Genomic DNA, 21,012 nt, shown 5'->3' on the forward strand with positions numbered 1-21,012 from the left:
ATTGCCATATGAATATTTCCTATTGATAAAAGTAGAATTAATATAATACGCGTGTTTATGCTTCGGATGGCTCTCTGCCTTCGCTCTGCTTCGGTGAAAACCAACCTGCACAGCGGCAGCTAGCGCTACTGATTGCCCTTGCGTACCTTATCATAATACTGCTACTTTCATGTTGACCCTCCACTCACACATGAAAACCCTTTATATTATATGTGAATCTGATTCTTATGTGATGCTCTATATCCATATAAACGTAGCTACTTCATGTACGGGCAAGCAGCATATTGGTATTTCCCCTTTTTAGTCCTTCGTGTCCCTGATACAACAAAATCCAAGTACATTTGAGTTGCGTTTTTTTTGTGTTCAAGGCCGTTTTAGATGGCCAGAATAGCACCAAACAATTGCTATCATCTGGCAGTTACTTGCTGACACCTTCGTTCAACTTTTTGGGGATAAAAAAAAAACATGAATGATATTCGACCAAAAAGCATGAGGTAACCCTCATGGTTTTCATCGAAAATCAAACGATCGCATTTTTCACCTTGACAATGAAGACTTTTACTATGGTATATCTTAAATCAAAATGTTTCTCTCGATCTAACGTAACCTCTGAAATCATCTGTGTGAGACTTTGATATGTAAAATTTCGACATTTTGGCCAGAGACCTCTTTTCATATTTTTACAAATCATTCAGTAAGTGTATTCAAAACATCTATATAACTTGGTATCATTGGGTGCGCCTTGAAAAGCATTCCAAGAAAGCTTAAAGACGCAGGGGATGATCATCATATTTTATATAGTCGAATCAGCAAAAATAGTTTTATCGAGTCGAAAATCATTAAGATTTTTTTTTTTTTTTGTAGGGGAGACGAGCTCCAGGTTTTATTCATTAAGATTTGGCCAATCTAGAACAGACAATTATGAGTCTGTGTTTGAATTAGTTTTGGAGGCTGGTAGGGTTGGCAGGCAAACTCAATGCCCTTTTTATCATGAAGGCGATACAGTAACAGATGCTTTTGAAGCGTATAAAAAGTAGGCAGTAAATTACATAGCGTTATCTTTAGCCATGCTATTTTCTCGGATTCTACCATAGCATAATAAATGTTCAGTCCTTAGACACTTTTACAACTCTAATATGGAAACTGAGTTGCCAGGCATCTGTCAGGTCAGGCTCATATACGATTAATGATTTTATATAAATTAAATTACAATCAATTAGCAACCACTTTTATTCTTGTCACCTTTCCTCTGCTCAATGCTTTCAACGTTTTCTTTGAACGAAGATCAGGAGCCTCAGAGATTTAGTCAACGGCTGCGATCGAGACAACAAAACGAACATACTCGACCATTGAGAAGACCACGTCATAGTAGAAACCTAGATAACATATTGTTTGAAATACTAAAAAAAATGGAATTGATGTTTATTTTGTTCCAAATTTGATATTACTGATAACGTTCGGTTTAACCAAACTGATCATCTCTTTGAGAGAAATGTTGATTGTGATCTATATTCCCTTACTTACTGCAAACATGCTCTGCAGCCCATGTAGCGTCAATGTCCAGACTGACGTTATTAAATATAGAATGCAAGGAAAATGCCAAGTCCATTGATAGTGCTTTACTTTGTCACCTACTTTCCATACGCTTCAAAAGCATCTGTTACTGTATCGCCTTCATGATAAAAAGGGCATTGAGTTTGCCTGCCAACCCTACCAGCCTCCAAAACTAATTCAAACACAGACTCATAATTGTCTGTTCTAGATTGGCCAAATCTTAATGAATAAAACCTGGAGCTCGTCTCCCCTACAAAAAAAAAAAAAAATCTTAATGATTTTCGACTCGATAAAACTATTTTTGCTGATTCGACTATATAAAATATGATGATCATCCCCTGCGTCTTTAAGCTTTCTTGGAATGCTTTTCAAGGCGCACCCAATGATACCAAGTTATATAGATGTTTTGAATACACTTACTGAATGATTTGTAAAAATATGAAAAGAGGTCTCTGGCCAAAATGTCGAAATTTTACATATCAAAGTCTCACACAGATGATTTCAGAGGTTACGTTAGATCGAGAGAAACATTTTGATTTAAGATATACCATAGTAAAAGTCTTCATTGTCAAGGTGAAAAATGCGATCGTTTGATTTTCGATGAAAACCATGAGGGTTACCTCATGCTTTTTGGTCGAATATCATTCATGTTTTTTTTTTATCCCCAAAAAGTTGAACGAAGGTGTCAGCAAGTAACTGCCAGATGATAGCAATTGTTTGGTGCTATTCTGGCCATCTAAAACGGCCTTGAACACAAAAAAAACGCAACTCAAATGTACTTGGATTTTGTTGTATCAGGGACACGAAGGACTAAAAAGGGGAAATACCAATATGCTGCTTGCCCGTACATGAAGTAGCTACGTTTATATGGATATAGAGCATCACATAAGAATCAGATTCACATATAATATAAAGGGTTTTCATGTGTGAGTGGAGGGTCAACATGAAAGTAGCAGTATTATGATAAGGTACGCAAGGGCAATCAGTAGCGCTAGCTGCCGCTGTGCAGGTTGGTTTTCACCGAAGCAGAGCGAAGGCAGAGAGCCATCCGAAGCATAAACACGCGTATTATATTAATTCTACTTTTATCAATAGGAAATATTCATATGGCAATGAGGCTAGAGATATTTGCTATTTTCAGATATGGGTTGAAGGAATACCAAGAAAATTATAAAATCTTTATACTGTACTGCAGATGCTAAGACCATCATTTAACAACAGCTTAGTTGATCCCTTCGACCTGGCAATGGTGATTGCATTCAGGATGCTGTTCATGGATCATTGTTGATTTCCACCAATCAGGCAAGCATAAAGTGCAGCTTTTCTTTCTCTTTTTTTTTTTTTTTTTTTTTTTTTTTTTTTTTTTTTAGAATAGTATCACCAGTATTTGTAAAGGTACAGCCAGTATCTATCAAAGTACGTCCAGTATACGATCTTCGTTTTATGAAAAAGGCGACCTTTGGTTTATTATTATTTAGTGCAATCAAAACTCAATTTTGAACGACCAATTTCTAAAAATATTTATCAGTTTCGTTGTATAGAAACATGGACTCGTCATCCCAGCCTTTCACCTTTACAAGTAGATCCTCGCTACCCAATCATGGACAATGCACATGCCTTTGTGGCTGATTGGAATCAACTTTCAAGTGATTTTGATCTTTCTGGGAAGCCAGATACGTGACTAGATGGGCAAGGCGCGTAAATAAATACACCTTTAAAGCTTTTTATACATTGCAAACTTTATCACAATCTTTCATTCATTTTATATCAAAGCAACAATTTTCTGTTCACATCTACTACTTGATTCCATCTTAAATCAAGAACAAAAAGAATACAAAACTCTTATTTAAACATCTCCTCAATATGGGAATCCAAGGATTGTTACAATCACTTCGCCCTATTCAAAGAACCATCAATATCTCAGAATACCAAGGCAAAACTGTCGCTATCGATGGTCATTGTATCCTTCATCGTGGCGGTTTCGGTGCTGCAACAAAGATTGCATTGAACCAACCTACCGATTCGTAAGTATCGATGTCTATTCAATGGGTCTGTATTGACATGAATCTTTTGTAGATATGTAAACTATTTCATGCAATTCATGGGCTTGCTTGAGTATCATGGTGTCACACCTATCGTGGTTTTTGACGGCCTCCCTCTCCCTTTAAAGCAAATCACCACGGATGAACGTCGCAAGTAAGTCTTCAAAGTGCAATCTAGCGCCTCATCATTGTCATTGACATGCACTTGGATCTAGAAACCGTCAAGCTGCATTGAAACAGGGCCTGAAGCTGCATGAACAAGGCAAAACTGCCGCAGCTGAGAAATACTTTCAACAATCAGTGTCTATTTCGAATGACATGATTATTACTGTCATTAGAGTAAGTATCTCTCTTTGTTTGAACAGTTTGTACCTTTTGTTAACTACTTTCTACAGAGACTGATGGAAAAGAAGATCCAGTGCATTGTAGCACCCAACGAAGCTGATGCTCAACTTACTCACTTGGTGAATACAGGAAAAGTGGATGCTGTTGTCACTGAGGATTCCGATCTCTTGGCTTTTGGATGTGCGAAGATCATCTACAAGATTGATAGATACGGTGATGGTATCGAAATCTGCATGGATAAAGTCATGAATGACCACAGAAGCACCCTTCACGAATATGACGCTGAAACCATTCGACATATCTGTATTTTATCCGGTTGTGATTACCTGCCTTCCATCAAGGGCGTTGGCCTCAAAACAATACTGAAAAGATACGAAATCAACAGAAACACGGATCAAGCATTGTACAACTTGCAGCACCAATTCAAGAAAGACTTCCCTGCTGATTATATTGAGAAGTTTTACTTTGCAAATCTTGGGTTCTTGCACCAGTGGGTCTACGACATTGATGAAAAGAACTACAAGCGTTTAAACCCACTGCCAAGCGAATGCTCTGAAGACGATATCAAGTTGCTAGGTAGAATTCCAACCGTGCAAGACTCCACCATGTTCCGCGTCAATAAGATCATCCCCAAGCCTAAGCCCCAGGATAATCCATTAAAAGAGTGCATTGTAAAAGAGTTTCTTGCTTATACCGAGTCATCCAAAGAGAATATCATGGTTAGTAGCACCTACAAAATGCTTGAAGATACACTTCAAACTAATGACATCCATCTTTCATAGCCTTCACACTTGGGAGTACCATTTTCAGCAACATCACCAAAGTCGCCCAAATCACCCAAATCACCCAAATCACCCAAATCACCCAAATCACCCAAATCACCCAAATCACCCAAATCACCCAAATCACCCAAATCACCCAAATCACCCAAATCACCCACATCACCCACATCACCTTCATCGTCGTTTGGAATAAGGTCAAGACAAGTGTTGTCTGTATCTAAATTACCTCAACACAACAGTAATATTATTACAGCGGCAGATTCATGGACTACAACATCTGATGAGCCTTCTTCATACTTGTCTATGCCAAGAGTGGTAACACAAGGCGAAAGACTTGAAGCTCTGTACAAAAGATTCGGTGTGTTACCAAGAAAGCCTCGACAGGTTACCAGTAAATCAACTGCTGCTTCAAGGAGCCTAACCGATACATCGCCATCCACCAGCTTACCAACTAATAGCAACAAGCCACCATCATCTGAATCTGAGAGTACCTCATCTCGTGGCATTGGAAAGATTTTCCGTGGAACCAATATTAAATCAGCAGCTAATCTTCCTACTTTCTACTCGCGAGATCGTGATTCATGGATGTCTTACATCAAGCACAAACATAGTCCTCATCCATTAGCATTGGGTTCCACAGTAAAACGTCTCTATCAGCGCATGAAGAGCAAGAAAGATGCATCTGAAACACCTTTATCATCGTCTCCAAGTTCTCCAACTTCACCATCTCCAGTTGAACAACCTTTGGTGCCTTTGACTGAAACAAGCACAGCTTCAATAACAATCCAAAAAGACGCTGTTGAACCAACCCAATCAAACACCGTTAAACCAACTCAAGCAGACGCTGTTGATGCAACTCACGACTACCCCATCTCTCCTCCTCATACCTCATTAATGGAATATGAGATGTCTAGCAACACCACTGTGAACGCGTCTGATACCACAGCATCTAATGGCAACATTAGCACAGACAAAGTAGCACATGAGATGGATCAAACATCAAGTGGCCAAGCCTGGGAGATGAACAGCCGATCTTCACCTTTATCGTCGCTTACAGCTACATCTAGCGAACAGATCAAAGTTCCATATAATCGACATACCCAAGCCAAGCCCATGTACAGCGATTCGGCTCCACCTGTAAATAAAACACCATCATCTGATTACATACCGACCATTGCACATATCAAACAGACTTCAATCCAACATCATCAAAACACTCAAGCTATGGCTAGTGAACTAGCTCAGCCTATTGGCTTGGCGGCTGGATCTGATGCCACATTACCTAACGAATATATCAGTCATTCAGCAAGCAATACGACTATATCCATCAAACACAATACAACTCTACATAATCAACATACCCAATCCAGGCCCAAGGCCAGTGAATTAGCTCAACCTGTGGATATGGCGCCAGCATCTGAACACACACCTTACAACGCTCACAACAACCATTTAACAGGCAATGCAACTAAAGCGACAGCTACAACGGTCATCGAGCCACCTCAAAATATATCAAATGATGGTGAAAAGGAGAACAGTAACGCCAGTAGCAGCAAATACCATAGTAATGACCGCCATATGAGCTTCTTAACCCCAACATATGATATATCGAGGTTTAATGACGAGAAATTCAAGAAAAGATCGTTGCACAGTGCTTCCACAACGCAAAGGAGTAGTTCTGACAAGCACATCACCGCTCGTCCACCCGCACTCAATGTTCACGTCAACTATCCAACGAGCACTACAGCTACATCCATAAATGAGGGTACAATTCCACATCATCAGGAAGCTCAAGCCAAATCCATGGTCAATGATCCAACTCAACCCGTAAATATGGTACCATTGTCTGTGCCTCCCAATGCCCACAACAACCTCCCAAAAGCCAATGCAGTTAAAACAACAACAGCGGCTACAACGACTGTCAACACGCCTCAGCATGCACCAAAGAGTGATGAAAAGGAGAACCCCAACGCTAGCAGCAATAAATACCACTACTGTAATCCCCTTATGAGCCATTCAAACATGTCAAATACAACACATGTGCTGCCTGATTTTAACAGTGCGCAATCCAGAAAAAGATTCTTCGACCAGACAGAGCACAGCCCATCCACTATTCAAGGCAATAGTCGCAAGAAATGCTTCCCAGCTCTTCCACCCTTACCAAAGCGCAGATACCGCCGTCATTAAAGATATTATTCAAACTTATAAGTAAAATAAAAGAGTTTTTATAGTTTTTCTTTTGCTATTGTTACCTATTTTTGCAATAATTCGAGGATCAAGGTATATTCCAGACCAAGAAAATTTTTTTGAAAGGTTCATTCGAAACCATCAGCTGCAATTTCGGAACAGTATTAAGAAAGCATTGTCATGGTAAGATTTGGCTGCTCATCATGCTAATGCTCTGGATTGACATTGCTGAATCCCACTTGTATCCATTGTCGAAATACAATAAAAGCTCGAATGCAAAAGGGATATACTGCTTATATATATACGTCCAATACTCATTATGCGTCAATATCATAGTAAAGCCTACAAAATGTAGAGAAGTAGAACTCACACCTAAATCAAAAATATGGGCTATAGTAAGGTTTGTGATTTGCAATTTTGAGTAAGCCGACGGTTTTGCATTTTGCATAGATTTATAAATTGCAACGAGTGATTTTTACGAGAAATTTCTTTCGACCTAGAATGGGTGCTTCGAGTGAAATATATGAAAAAAGCCCACCAAAAGTAAACAACAATCAAGTAGAATAAACCACAGTACTTTTCAAATCGTAAGTCTCTTTATTTAGCTTCAAAAGCATCGAATACATTGATAGCAAAGGCATCCAAAAATGGCTAAAATTTCGCTCGATATCTGCTCTAGATTGGCCAGATTTTAATTAAAAACGACTTAATTCCACTATTTTTGAGGATTTGACTATACAAACTGTGATGATAATTTCATGCTTCCTTAAGCTTTTTAAGAGTACTATTCAAGGCGCATCTAACAGTGCTAGTTATAATATGTGTTTTAAATAAGCTCATTGAGTTTTTTTTTTTTTTTTTTTTTTTTTTAGAAAATATGAAATTGGGTTTTTGACCAAAACGTCAAAGTTTTACATACCAAGGTCCGTCCCACAAAAATGATTTAAGGGGTTGCTTTGGGTAGACACAATCATTCTGATCTAATATATGTCATAGTAAAAGTCTTCATTTTTGAGGTCAAAAACGCGATCGTTTGATTTTTGATGAAATCGATAAGGGATACCTCATGGTTTTTGATCATGTTTTTGAGGTCTCCAAAAAGTTGGATAAAGGTTGAAGACTCTAAAATAGCAACCGAAAAGTAACCTTGTTAAAAACCGGGATCCATCAAATATCACTCATTCAAATTCATGCTATTCGAATTTATTAATAAAGCGCTCAAATGTACTTCAACAATCACTTAAACATACTAAAGTAAAGATGCGCTCTTATCTCGCACATCGTGTAAATAAATCACTCCTGACCACAGTGTATTCAATCACACCCATGATGGTCGTAATGAGCGATGTTATCTTTATTCAAATAAAATCAAATCAATAACAAGCATATTCAAATATGACAACTATACCCTAATGCCATAGTTGCACAGTACTGCAGATAAAGGGCTCTACACTTCAATAACAAATATCATACTTTAAACTATCAAGGCTACATTAAATCAAGCAATGGCAATAGCTCTTCCAAGCCCATCAAGATTACTCAAATCGACCCTTATGGCCAGTGCTCTTGCATTGATTACCACTTTAAATCAAACATCAACAACATTTGCCAGATATCGCAATAGCAGCACCTATTGCTCTCTATCATCACTAATCCTACAAGCTAGTTGCAAATGTATAAATACTCTTTTTTCTTTTACTCAATTCCAGGATCTTCAGTTTATTTTATACACAAATAAAATATAGTTTGAATATTGTAAAAAATGCAGTGAAATCTATTCAAACCTGATTTCACTGCAAAAGCATCAGCAAGTAAAGCGTGGGCAAGAGGAGTCGTTTGGTGCTATTCCAAGCGCTCAAAACGCTTTGTGGCATGAGTTATTCGTGCTTGAAAACGACTAAATTTGCACAAAATTCGACCTAAAACGACGGCGTAGTAGGTTGCATTACCAGAAGGGTAAGTAAATTACACTTCTGTCTGATGACCCAGATGCTCTGTATTTAACATTATGAAATCTCTAGTATAGACCCAAGGCGTGGAAAAACTGTCCACCCTTTGTGGTGAGGTGCACATTATGGCTTAAAACCTTTGCCAAACAACCACAATGTTGCATACAAGCATCATGCACTTTAGGCTGCATTCACTTTCTCCTCAAGCCATGTTTACAGTATAGCAACATAGAAAAATTTTATCGTATCACATCACATCTATGCTTACAAATCCATTCCATTGTTTGTGCACTGGCGCCTTAGGAGCTCAATAGATTCAATCTCCATAATGTCAAGATATCGAGATCCACCTACACTATATGAAACATATCGACTTAGGCGGCCTCTCAACAAGCTATACCAATGTTAAGCACAAAGAATAAAAGGATTATAATTTGTAACTATAAAAAATGTTCGATATTACAAAAAACAAGAAAAAACTTATTTGAATAAGATCAGACACAAAAACTAAAGATTTATTGATGAAGACAACAGTTATTTTCCTATTTATACTAAGTTCTGATTGCCAAAGTAGCAATTTATCTTGTACAACTCTTATCTCATCTGGTGAACGTCAGTATTTAGATAGCTGAGATGCACTTCAATTATCATAGCTTGTCCATGTTGTTGCACAACACAGACATATCTACCCATCAAGAATACCTTAATCTTTATAGACAGTTGTAGCCCTTCTGGCACAACACCACTATAACAAAAGTTTGCCTTGAGCGATCGTTTTTGTGGGTAATTTGGCGGAGGATGACCTTTCCGGCAGTATAGTTCCAGGAAACTACTTCAACTTGATTTTACTATAATTTGTTGATGTTGATTCTTGTATCGCAGGATTTGCAGTTATCATGAATCTCTTTTGGCTCGATTTTGACACAAGATTTTGTTGTTTTATCTTCCTGATTGTGCTGACCTCAAATCAGCCTGTCTTGTATCAGCCATTTTCCTCCTTAATTAATTATAATTGCCCAACATTGTGAATAGACTTTAAGTCTAACTTTACGGCCAGATATACAGTCGTGTCTCTAGTGTGTAGGGCCATCAAAAGTGCCCTGTTCGCCTAACAAGCATCTTGGTCAATCCGAGTAAGTTGAGAGATTCAAATTTGCAAAATAGCATTGACGCTCAAGTCTTAAAATTACTGTGGCCGCGGATTTAAAAATTAAAAAGAAGACCTGATGAGCTTTAGGACTAGAATATAAAAGCATTCATGATAAAACGCATTCAACAAAGCGTTGGATAACTCATATCACATAAATGATATGTATGGTGGTCCTTTTTGTATCTTTTTGAATGTCAGATCCTGAGATGTAAATTCAAATGTGACGATAGAGTAGATTGTGTTAAATAATATGTGTAGAAAATCTAGAAATAGATGTAGTTGTAATCTTTTCTTGTCATTAAAGTAAATGGTTTTGTTTCAGTAATAGTAATCCAACTAGTTGACTGTTTGATATGTCCTGTTGTTGCGCGTGTAGACTATAGTTTGTTGTATGCTTTGTAATGCATGTAGAAACCGATGAGATGTTGGCCTTGTGTCGTATCAGGTGTAATATGATGGGTTGTGGTGTGAAATGCATCAGCTTATCACTTAGAAATTGAGTTTCGTACAATGCAGAAAATCCCAGCCGCTATAAAGCACTGTAATTTACGTACTTGTTCGGCAACACAACCCACTACGCCGTCGTTTTAGGTTGAATTCTGTGCAAATCTAGCCATTTTGAAGCACGAATAACTGATGCTACAAAGCGTTTTGGGCGCTTGGAATATGGCTAAACGACTCCTCTTGTCCATGCGATACTTACTGATGCTTTATCTCAATTTTTTTTTGGGTCATTGAAAATTCATAGAAATTCTCATTTTTTTCATGAGTATTAGCAAGGAAAAATTCTTGAAAATCAAACGATCGCGTTTTTCACCCCAAAAATAAAGACTTTCTCTATGATACAAATAAGATCAAATTGATCATAAAGACTGGATGCAGCACTTGAAACTCTTTCTATGAAATTTTCGTATGTGAAATTTCGACATTTTGGCAAAAAACATGTTTTCATATTTTTAAAAATTGCTCATTATTTTTGGTCTGAAAGCTAAAAGTAATTAGCACCATTCAATGCGGCTTCTTTAGTCCTCTGGATATGTATTAGAAGGTTGGGTGTAACAACGACAGTTTTCATAGTCAAATTTAGCAAAAACGTTTAAAGGATGTGAGATCAAGTCAAGTTTGAACACGAAAATACCACTGCACAATTTCAAATTAAATTGCCGCAATTAGAGCTGCCACGACAAAAACTGAGGACAAATCTACTGGCCGTGACGTCGGATAGGGCGCTCTCTCATTCTTTCATACCCCTCGTTTTTTCTCCTTTTTGCGAAACGCGTTTTAGTATCAAACCATGGTGGATTTGGAGACCGTTTGATTGATAATAACACTCTAGCTTCCGATAACTCTGTCTTGTTCTGTTAAGAGTACTTGATACTGCTTCTTTGAAGTGGAATATGTTACGTACCATTCGATAACGAGCACTGGAAGGCATAGGATTAACATTAATTCAGTTTGTTTATTAGGTTTTAATAATTTCTTTGCTTGTTTGAGTGAGTGCTGCTGCCATTCCTTCTCTGTCTTCTCTGCTGCCTGCTTCTTTGGTTTACCATGTCTGGTGATTGCTTCTTTGGCTTTTGTCTGGTCTCTGCTGGTGGCGTTCGTTTCTCGGTTTGTCTATGGTACTGGTGTTGCTGCTGCTGCTGCTGCTGCTGCTAATATGGTCTCTCCTGGTCTACTGTCTTTGGTGCATGCTCGTTCTCTGGTCTATATTCAGTGATTGCATATCCTCTGGTCTATCTGTGATGGAGATAAGTGGTAAATAGCTTCTTTGGTCTTTGTTTGGTCTCTGCTGATGGCGCTTGTTCTTTAGTTTGTCTATGGTGCTGGTGTTGCTGCTGCTGCTACTGCTGCTGCTGCTGCTAAAATGGTCTCTCCCGGTCTACTGTATTTGTTGTATGCTTGTTCTATGGTCTATATTCAGTGATTGCGTATCCTCTGGTCTATCTACGGTGGTGGTAAATGGTAAGTATCTTCTTTTTCCTGGTTGCAATGATATGAAACTTCTTTGAACGCTTATATTATTGCTTCCTTTCTCGTGATAATGCATTCATGATGATGTTTGCCTTGTTGCGCTTTTTTCTTCTTCTTTTTCTTTTGTTGGTGGTGTTTCCTCTGTAGCTTTACATGAAACAACATTAGTCATTATGTTGTATCGCGAACTTATAATACCACTGTTGCTTTTGCAGTTGTGCGTATTTGTATCATTTTGCTTTACATCCGACTATTACTACCATGCGCGTTGCTCATGCATGCATTTTTCTTGCAACAGCAACGAGCTTTTTGGAACATCTTTGGTGTTGTATTCGTTACGCTTTTCTTTGACTCGCTTCGTGTGAGTGCCTCTTTTTTTTTTGCCTACATACCACTATACTCTTATAGTAGTAGTAGTATGTTCTTTTCTTCATTCTTTTATTATTTTTATGTTTCTTTGAAGCATACCTTTTTTACGTTGTGTGGATGTGCCTATCCCTGAAGCTCAACAAGACTTTATCCGAGGCTAGGAGGTGGATAGGCTGCCTCCACTTGGTTATTGCTACTTACTTTAGTGATGATTGAGGGTCTCAATGCCTGAATTTAAAGCTAGGTGGTGTAAGTAAGGCATGCTCTAGCACCTGAGGGAAATTTGATGATAGCAGCGGCTATATTGCTATATATAGCGGCGCTTAAAATTTTGCCTCACATCAAAACAGGGGGAAACCCTCGCAAAATTTTTTTTAGGTCAGCGGAGTTTTCAAGCAATCTGATTGGCTAAGAGGTTGGAACAACGAAGAGTTACAGCTAATTAATCTCCTATTGATCTGTCATGTATTATAATTTTGTATTTGTAATAAAAGGGTAGCCAAAAAATAGATACCATTTGAAGCCTACTTCATTTAATTGTAAGATAATACTATGTAACTATTCAACCTGGCATCCATTGCACAACAGTTTAATATGAGGAATTACTTTAAATATATTGTGCGGGGAGGTTGTATTGGTACTATTTCAGGGCAGTGTTGTTTACATTGATGTTACAGCAGTATTCTTCTGGCCATCCCATTACCAAGCAATAGTTAATTAACTACTATGGAAAACTATTAAAACGTTTTATGCTTCAAGGAGTATAACTTTTACCTTGCTGGAAATGCAGACTGCAGATTCATTTGATTTCATAACTTCTTTCTACAAAAATTGTCTGTATGAGTCAAATGAATCAATTGAACAGCAAATATCTTCTATAGCGGCATTGATTTTAGGCTACTACCTGCGACAGAAACACTGCCTAACAAAAGAGCTTTTGATTTCGAGGTTGGATCATCCGAAATTGAGGTTTGAGATATTGATACTGGAGCTTTGAAAGTAGCATGCTCGTATGAGGAAGCTTGCGATAAAAACGGCGATGTAGTTGAATTTTTAGGTTAGATGAGTTGTTGCTGATGATTGATGTGAAACTGATTGTTTTTTAGAACAAACCATATTTGATTTGGCCGGAGTAACCTTAACATGCTTCGATGAGTTATCGTCATAACATAATATATTGTAGCCTCGACAGTTTAAGGTGTGATGTTTGCTACTGAAGTGGGAGCACATTTATCTGGAGCACTGTGTGGCTATGGCATCATGGCATAGTTGTCATATTTATGCTTGTTATTGAGTTGATTTGTTTGAATAAAGATAGCATCACCTACGACGACCATCATGAGTGCGAACGAATCACTATTGATTACAGTATATTCATTCATACGATGTGCGAGATAAGGGTGTGTTTTCATTTCAGCATGTCCGAATGATGGTTTATGTACATTTGAGGGCTTTATTAGAGACTCAAATAGTATAAGTTTGGATGAGTGACACTAGAGGAATATCGACTTTCAATTAGATTACTTTCAAGTGGCTATTTCATTACAGCATCCAATGTAAAAAAAAAATTGGACCAGAAGGGTTGTTTCCATCATCACAAGCCTCACATCTTCTGCTAACTTTTGAAGAATCTTTAATTTTTCGGAAGCTAGCCGTTTCTTTTTGTTTTGTTTATCTCACTTTCAAAATTACAGGTATATGTGTGCTATTGCAAGGTAAATGTAATAACGATAAGCTAGAAGATGGAGATATTTTAACTGTAACGGCATGAATGCGCAGTAAATGGAGATGTCAGCTATTTCCTTGATCCAGACTGGAATTTTAGTAGTGATTTGCGTTAATGCAGCTATTTTAAGCATCCTTATAGCTCTCTTTACTCCATCAATGTGGAAAGGCTTTCAAGGCAACCACTGGCATGAAGCAACAATGTATGCGGAAAGAACTGTCAGTACATGTTTTACAAGTCTTTCTTTCAATGGACAAAGTACTGATTCAATTTGTATAACGATTCATATAGTTTACGACAACAATACCAATTTGTTAGGGTCTAGCGCGGATATAGAAGAGTTGGGATATACTGGCATCCGAGCATAACCACCATCACTCGTTGAGCAAGCAATACCAGCTGTATCTATTGAAGAAGTTTTATACCAAAACGCCATGGTATATGCATATCAAGAGGGGCCCATGACAGGAAGCCAAAAAAAAAAAAAAAAAAAAAAAAAGACTACAGTCAATGTTGAATCCTTGAATCTACACCCCCCTTATGTAGAAAACAATGATAAAACGTAATTTTTATCAGACACCAAAAAGAACATTGCTGCGTTGAAAACACAGGAAGCTAATGATGTTTGGAAAGTCTGTCGTGCCTAGGAGAGAACTGATGAACGGCATTCCTCTCTTCAGCCAAGATGTCGATATGGTGAATATTATATAAAACAACCAACCAAACAAGCAATGGATGGTCATTGCAGATCTACTGCCATCCCCTATCGCTAGTGCCAACAAAAATATTGAGAAAGCAATTCTCTAATCAAGTTTTTTTTTTTTTTTTTTTTTTTTTTTTTCACTTTGCTTCCTCACTGCTGTTTATTTGAAGAAATAACTATCATTTAGTAAAACTTTGGTGCACATATGATAGCCATCATTGGTACGATTCACAAAAACCAATTCTTTCCAAATCACAACTAATCTCAACCATTATCATGTGACAAAAGGATGCGACATTTATTTTAGCCTTATCATCATCTCAAATTATAAGCTTCAGATATGCGACGAAGAGCACGAGCCTGAGCAGCGCGGTCACCCGTAGGCACACTGCTAGCCAACAATGAATACACCAGTTGTGCCAATCCATCTTCGTCGTCGGGTAATTCTACATGTCTTCTCTTTGCAAAACTGGAATTTGCTTGCAGTATGCCCTTGATCTGTTTGAGACACTTTTGAAACACTTGCGCATTTTGGAAGCTCTCTCTTTGCGATGCAGCTCCTAAGCGATAGGAATCAATTTGTTGACACAGGTCTGCCATGTTTGAATTGGCTCTGTTCATTTGTATTTGCGCCATCACAGCCTTCTAGGGTTAAATTTTAGTTTTGTGTGTAGTGAATATTGCATTTGATCCTATCCTTACCATCATGCCTTCTGGGTCCGTTGGCGTAACAGGTGTCTTTCCTCCATCACTGTTCTGTCCAGCGAGTTCAATTAGTACCTCCGATGTAGGGATTCCCAGTTCATGCAGCAAGATTTGTGCATCTGGAGACAGCTTTTCTTTTGCATGAATTTCGGTCAAGAAGCCCATAGACATAAACACATCCACTGCGTTTTTACTGGATTCTGTAGACAAGACTTCGCGGTAAATGGTGCGACGGCCAGTGATGAGATGTGTTGCAATCCATTGAGTCAAGAGCGGAACAATGCATCGAGGAAGCATGGGTACAGCTTCTAGAGCAGATAACGAGCACGATGTGATCCAGTAAGCATCGACAGTGGGATAGACAAGAGAAGCCAAGAATATCAGTTGCTCGTAGCGCATGGGGTCATTCTCCATGTTAACCAGCAGTGATAGACGGTTGTCATTGACTCGAATAATCTGCTTGCGAGCATAAGAAGCAACGATAGTATTGAATTTCTACAAACAGGCTAATTAGCTTGGTACTCACTACACTATGCATCCTTAAATACCTCTTCCAAGTCCCAATCCAGCACAAATTCCTTCTCTAGCATTTGAAGCAAGAAACGGAAGCGATCCATGAATTCATCTTCTAACACAGACTCTTCCAAAAAGGACAAGTAGACAATAGCAAAGAAAGAGTCTAATAAAAAGATGTCCACCATTTGGTTGGCATAGTAGGACAGGGCCATGACATTGTCAGCATGATCGTTCACTCGAATGTTGGTATCATCATTGATTTCTCTGCCATCAATGATCAAGTTTTTAGGTTCATCCAGTAATTTAAATGCTGTTAAAATGAGAGAATCCAAGTCTTCGCCCTCTATCCATGATGCTATCAGTATTGCGTGCGTGTGTGCATGTGTACTGTATAACTTACCCTGCCAATCAATGGAATAGCCACTACGCTTGATTTCGTATCGCATCCATTCCATCAATTCCTTGATCTTTCCAATACAAACACCGTGTGTAGCACGGCCATACAGGATAACAGCAGAGACAATGGATACTGGAGAGACAACCAAGCCCTTGCATTGAGAGTCATGGATACGCTTTGTGATTTCAGTGACCAAATCCGCTTCGTAAGTCTCGGCATTGCTGCTGTTGTTTGTGTCAATAACCGTGTTTTAATATACCACTCGTTAAGCTTACCCATTGGAATGTCTGTTAAACTCTTCTGCTACATCTTGCACGCTGATCAATGGACCCACACCAAATGTCACACGCCCGCACTTTTTAGGTGCTTCAGTGCCTTCCAACAACGTCTTTCTCCTGTCCTTGGCCTCACTTGGTCTGAGAGGTCTCTGTGATGGCATAGGAGGAAGGGTAGATGATAGACTGGATTGGGATGCGGATCGCTGTCTACCACCACCAGCACGCGTAGGTTGTTGATCCAGCACTTGGTCGATCAAATGGGGTAACTCAGGCACGTTCTCGTAAGTGATATTGATAGGGACAAACACCACATCCTTGTGCACTTTTCTTTGCAATGCGGGGGCTGTAAAGTTGTGAGCCAAGCTGTCGATGCTCATGGTAGGACTATCTACGATAGAGGCTGAAGGCGAATCCGGTGAAGCAGGAGGGGTATTGATGTCAGTCGAAGCCACGCGTGTGATGACACTGGAGGTGTTGGACGATGTTCTCGCTGTTTGGTTGGTTTGCAGCGTCGCTTCAATGATCATATCGACAAAGCCATCAGGATACGCTTCTTGAGATTTACCGGTTCTCGATCTGGACCTCTCGAGACAGAATGACAAGGCACCATGCTCTCGAAGTAACACTTGTGTATAAGCTGCAGTGACAGCAGAATTTAGTGGAGAACGTTTTGTCTTGTCGCGTTTCACGTAATAAGCACCAGCGAGGCGATAGACATCCGAGATGGGGCCCATTTGAGACATGACTTCATCGCACGCCAAAGCCGGCACAGGCAGATGATAGCGAATGGCAATGTACCACACCAAGAGGGGATCCAGCATACTTTTGGACACAGGTACGAAGACGACTCTCTTTCCCATGGTGGTCTGTCGAATGGCTCTTAGACTCTCGTCCAGAATGCGAACGTGTTCAAACATGTCCTCCAGCAGCGACTTGAGAAAGGAGCCTGCAAACCAGACAAACGCCAGCTGTGTTCTCTCGCTCATGCGCATCAAGATCTTCATGGCCTCATTCACCGCTGTCTGCTTGGGAACACCTGCATTTTGCGTGATTTGAGTAATGGCTTGATTTACTCGCTTGTCATTGAGCACAATGATCTTGACAGACTCGTCATTGCTGCCCACTTTGCGACGCCATTTGCCAAGTGCCATTCGACGGTCTTTATCAGGGTTCGCCACATCGTTGTCTTGGCACCAGTCATCCAACGCATCATCTAAATCTGTCAGCCAGGCATCGTCATCTGTTTTGAGATTGTTGTGCATCAACAGACTCTTGATGTGGGCCACCATGCGCCCTGTACGTTGCGCAATCTGATCTTGAGAGAAGATGGCACTGTTGACGTGTCGATTCATGACATGCTGAAAGTAGTCGTCGTCATCCTCTGAGATGCCATCCACAGTAGCCTGAATTCCACAGCTCCAGCCATAGACAGGTGTAGGGAGTCTCAGATTGGTCTCGCCACATACAAAGTAATGAATGCCGTAACTGGCATTGGTCAAGTAGTTGACCCAAAACTGTCCATCCACATCCTCAGGCACAATGGCGCTGGCATCAAAATCCATGTTGCTGTCCAAGCTGCGTAAGGCGTAAATGAGCTGTGTCAGATGAGCGCTGATTTGATTACTGCTGTTGGCAGGGCTGCCTCCATAGATGCTGATGGTGTTGGCTAATTTGGCTGCCTTGTCTACAGTGCGACTAAGACGGTGCGAGTTTCTCTTATTGGCTGGACTTGTGATACCACCTCCGTTGCTCAGATGATCGCTGGAATGCGAGGGTGAAGGTGCTATTGCTGTGCTGCTGCTGTTACTGGATGTCGTCTCGGATGATGATGCGTTCATATAGTAGCCACGCAGCGAGTTCATGACAGTGCGGGCACGGGATAATCCAGGAGACCCAGCAGCAGCACCAGAAGCACCATAAGAGCCTGTGTTTCTCTGCGATGCGTTAAAGTAGGCTTTGGATGGTGGCAAGTTGATGTGCGTGGCCTTTGTCCAATACTGACGGATAGCATCATAGGCGATTCTCCATGTGACAGGACGCATGTCTGACATAGACACTTGGTAGATGACAGGTACGGCTGGGTGTTCCTGATGACCACTCAAGAATGATTTGGGCATAGAGTACTTGGAGATGCTTCGCATGGACATGCGGCTTGCTGTACTGGATGTTCGTTTATGGGCTCTTGCACGATCTGAGGGCCTCTCTGGCTGTTGTGAGGGCTGTTCATCTACCATGGAGCCACTTTGGCGCTTTTGTTGTTTTTGCTGTTGCTGTGGCTGTTGCTCATCTGCCAAGAGTGCCACTTGAGGTACTTCAAAGTCTTGAGGTACAGACAGTGTCACTGCACTACCAATGATTAAACGAGCGACATAATCCACAGGAACCACATCAGCCACGCCATCTCCGATATGAGGCTGAATGACTTTATTGCCTTTGCCTGTCAGTAGGATAGTACCGTTGATGCCATTCACACCATCAGCCTATTGTAGTGGAACCTTAATATTCAGTGTATGTGTGCCCTGAAACAATAAAAGAGTACTTACCCAGCCCACCAAAGGTTCTTGCACACTCGGTCCTACAGGACCTAATCGCATAATGGCGATGGGGAACTGCCTGCCGCCTCCCTGTTTATTCTTCATCACTTCGTCTATCAGGATATGTTCTGTCAAGGCTTTGGAATACAAATAAGCATTGCTGTAGAGAGGTCTAAAGTAGTTGTATTGTTGCTTTTCCGGATTTGGATCCAGGATCTCAGCCAATATTTGGGTTGGTGAGGGAGATGCGTTCTCGAACGTGGAGATGGGGTAAAGGTACTTTTCATCGGATGGTTTGGATGCTAATGTCTGCATGTTGGATAAGTGAATAAAGGCGTCAATCGAGTGACATTGGTTGGCAAAATCAAACAGTTGCTTGGTGCCTAGTGTGTTGATCTGCCAGACGTTGAGTTAGACTGTCATGCAAACAGATTATTCCCTGAACTCACTTTGACTGTAGTCTCAATGCCTTCATTGCCATCCACATTGCCTGCACAGTGAAAGATCACATTAATTTGGCTGCAAAGCACGTCTAAATCCGCTTCGGATAATCCAATGTTGGCCTCTGTTAAATCACCAAAGATGGGATAGATCTTTTCCTCGACAAATTCATCAAACATTTCGGTTCCCATTGATCTACGCAGACTAAGAAAAGCCTGCTTGTTGTTTCAGTCTACTGTGTTTCAAGATGTCATCTTTAAACGCACTGTACCTTGTTGGATAGAATGTCATCCTGCAAACGTCCATTGGCAGAGCGCTGTCTATTTTGTCTCAATAGGATGAAGATCTTGTCGACTGAATCATACAATGAATGAATCAGTTTCCACAGCACAGCCTTTCCAATGAATCCAGAGGCGCCAGTGATCAAGATACATTTCTGATGGTAGAATGATTTGATCGACTTTTTGGTGCTGTGTCCACTATGATCGTCATCGTCGTCGTCAATAGAAAAGCTTTCCCTCTTGTTCTTCCTCTTGGTGCTGCTGTTTTCATCATCAAGCTGTTCTTCCAGCTCTGTTTCGTCAAAGGGTTGAGCCGAGTTTTCTTCCATCTCTTTCACAACATCAAACACAGTAGGTGAATCTGGTGAATTTGGCGTCACAGTGCCGCTTGCTGCCATGTTGTAATCTTGGCTCTCCAAGTCTGGGTCAGTGATTGAAATTGTAGGAACAGGTAAAGTCATGATGCTGAAACAAAGGCCTCTTTTTATATTTTCCTAAGCCCTCTCACTTCTTTTTGGGGTAACAAACGGATAGAATCAAAAATAGTTATAACAAAAAAAAAAAAAAAAAAAAAAAAGCCTCAGCGTCTTCAGTAAGAATCAGGGGCAAATAAAAAGTGGTATGGAAAGGAGAAGGAAAAGAAAGAAAGAAAGAGAAAGAAATCTGGGTGCTTTGTAGTGTGTGATCTCTTGGAAATTGCTTCCTCCACACACCTTAATTAATTGCACTGCCATGGCAATCACTTTATTCGTTCAAATGAATGCGGAATTCATATATTGGCAAGATTGCCATGTAGATCTTTTTCTTGGCTCCAGGTAAATGTGCTTGAGTCTGCTATCTAAAGGGAATCAGCATTCAATATATACGCTCAAACTTTTTACGGTAGGATTATGTTCATGGTAGGAAAACTGCTCACATTTTGGCGGACCTGAACCAACATTTGATATACTCTATGGATGATGACTCCATACTCTAATGTGCCCTTGAAATAAATACTTTATTTTCATCTGCCAAATCCCGTAGATAGACTGCTGGACACATCTTCCAGCTCCTGGACGACAAATTATGCTTGTGTCAGT

At 40.0% G+C, this 21,012-nt stretch overlaps 2 protein-coding genes across 2 annotated transcripts; one reads left to right on the forward strand and one right to left on the reverse strand.

Moving 5' to 3' along the window:
• Window positions 1-3,417: 3,417 nt before the first annotated feature.
• Window positions 3,418-6,910, forward strand: CDC8 (Thymidylate kinase; the record flags this gene model as incomplete). The annotated part of the gene is made up of 5 exons (XM_064824815.1): window positions 3,418-3,578; window positions 3,631-3,750; window positions 3,812-3,935; window positions 3,992-4,660; window positions 4,724-6,910. 5 exons carry the CDS (start codon window positions 3,418-3,420, stop codon window positions 6,908-6,910), a joined length of 3,261 nt encoding a protein of 1,086 aa, XP_064680192.1.
• Window positions 6,911-15,096: 8,186 nt separating this feature from the next.
• Window positions 15,097-20,394, reverse strand: ATC70_005529 (uncharacterized protein; the record flags this gene model as incomplete). The annotated part of the gene is made up of 8 exons (XM_064824816.1): window positions 15,097-15,426; window positions 15,484-15,981; window positions 16,035-16,345; window positions 16,403-16,623; window positions 16,675-19,157; window positions 19,221-19,607; window positions 19,661-19,867; window positions 19,924-20,394. The coding sequence occupies 8 exons, from the start codon at window positions 20,392-20,394 to the stop codon at window positions 15,097-15,099; spliced, it is 4,908 nt and encodes a 1,635-aa protein (XP_064680193.1).
• Window positions 20,395-21,012: the final 618 nt, after the last annotated feature.

The sequence above is a fragment of the Mucor velutinosus genome, assembly GCF_035048745.1.
Source record: "Mucor velutinosus strain NIH1002 chromosome Unknown tig00001544, whole genome shotgun sequence".
Classification (NCBI taxonomy): domain Eukaryota; kingdom Fungi; phylum Mucoromycota; class Mucoromycetes; order Mucorales; family Mucoraceae; genus Mucor; species Mucor velutinosus.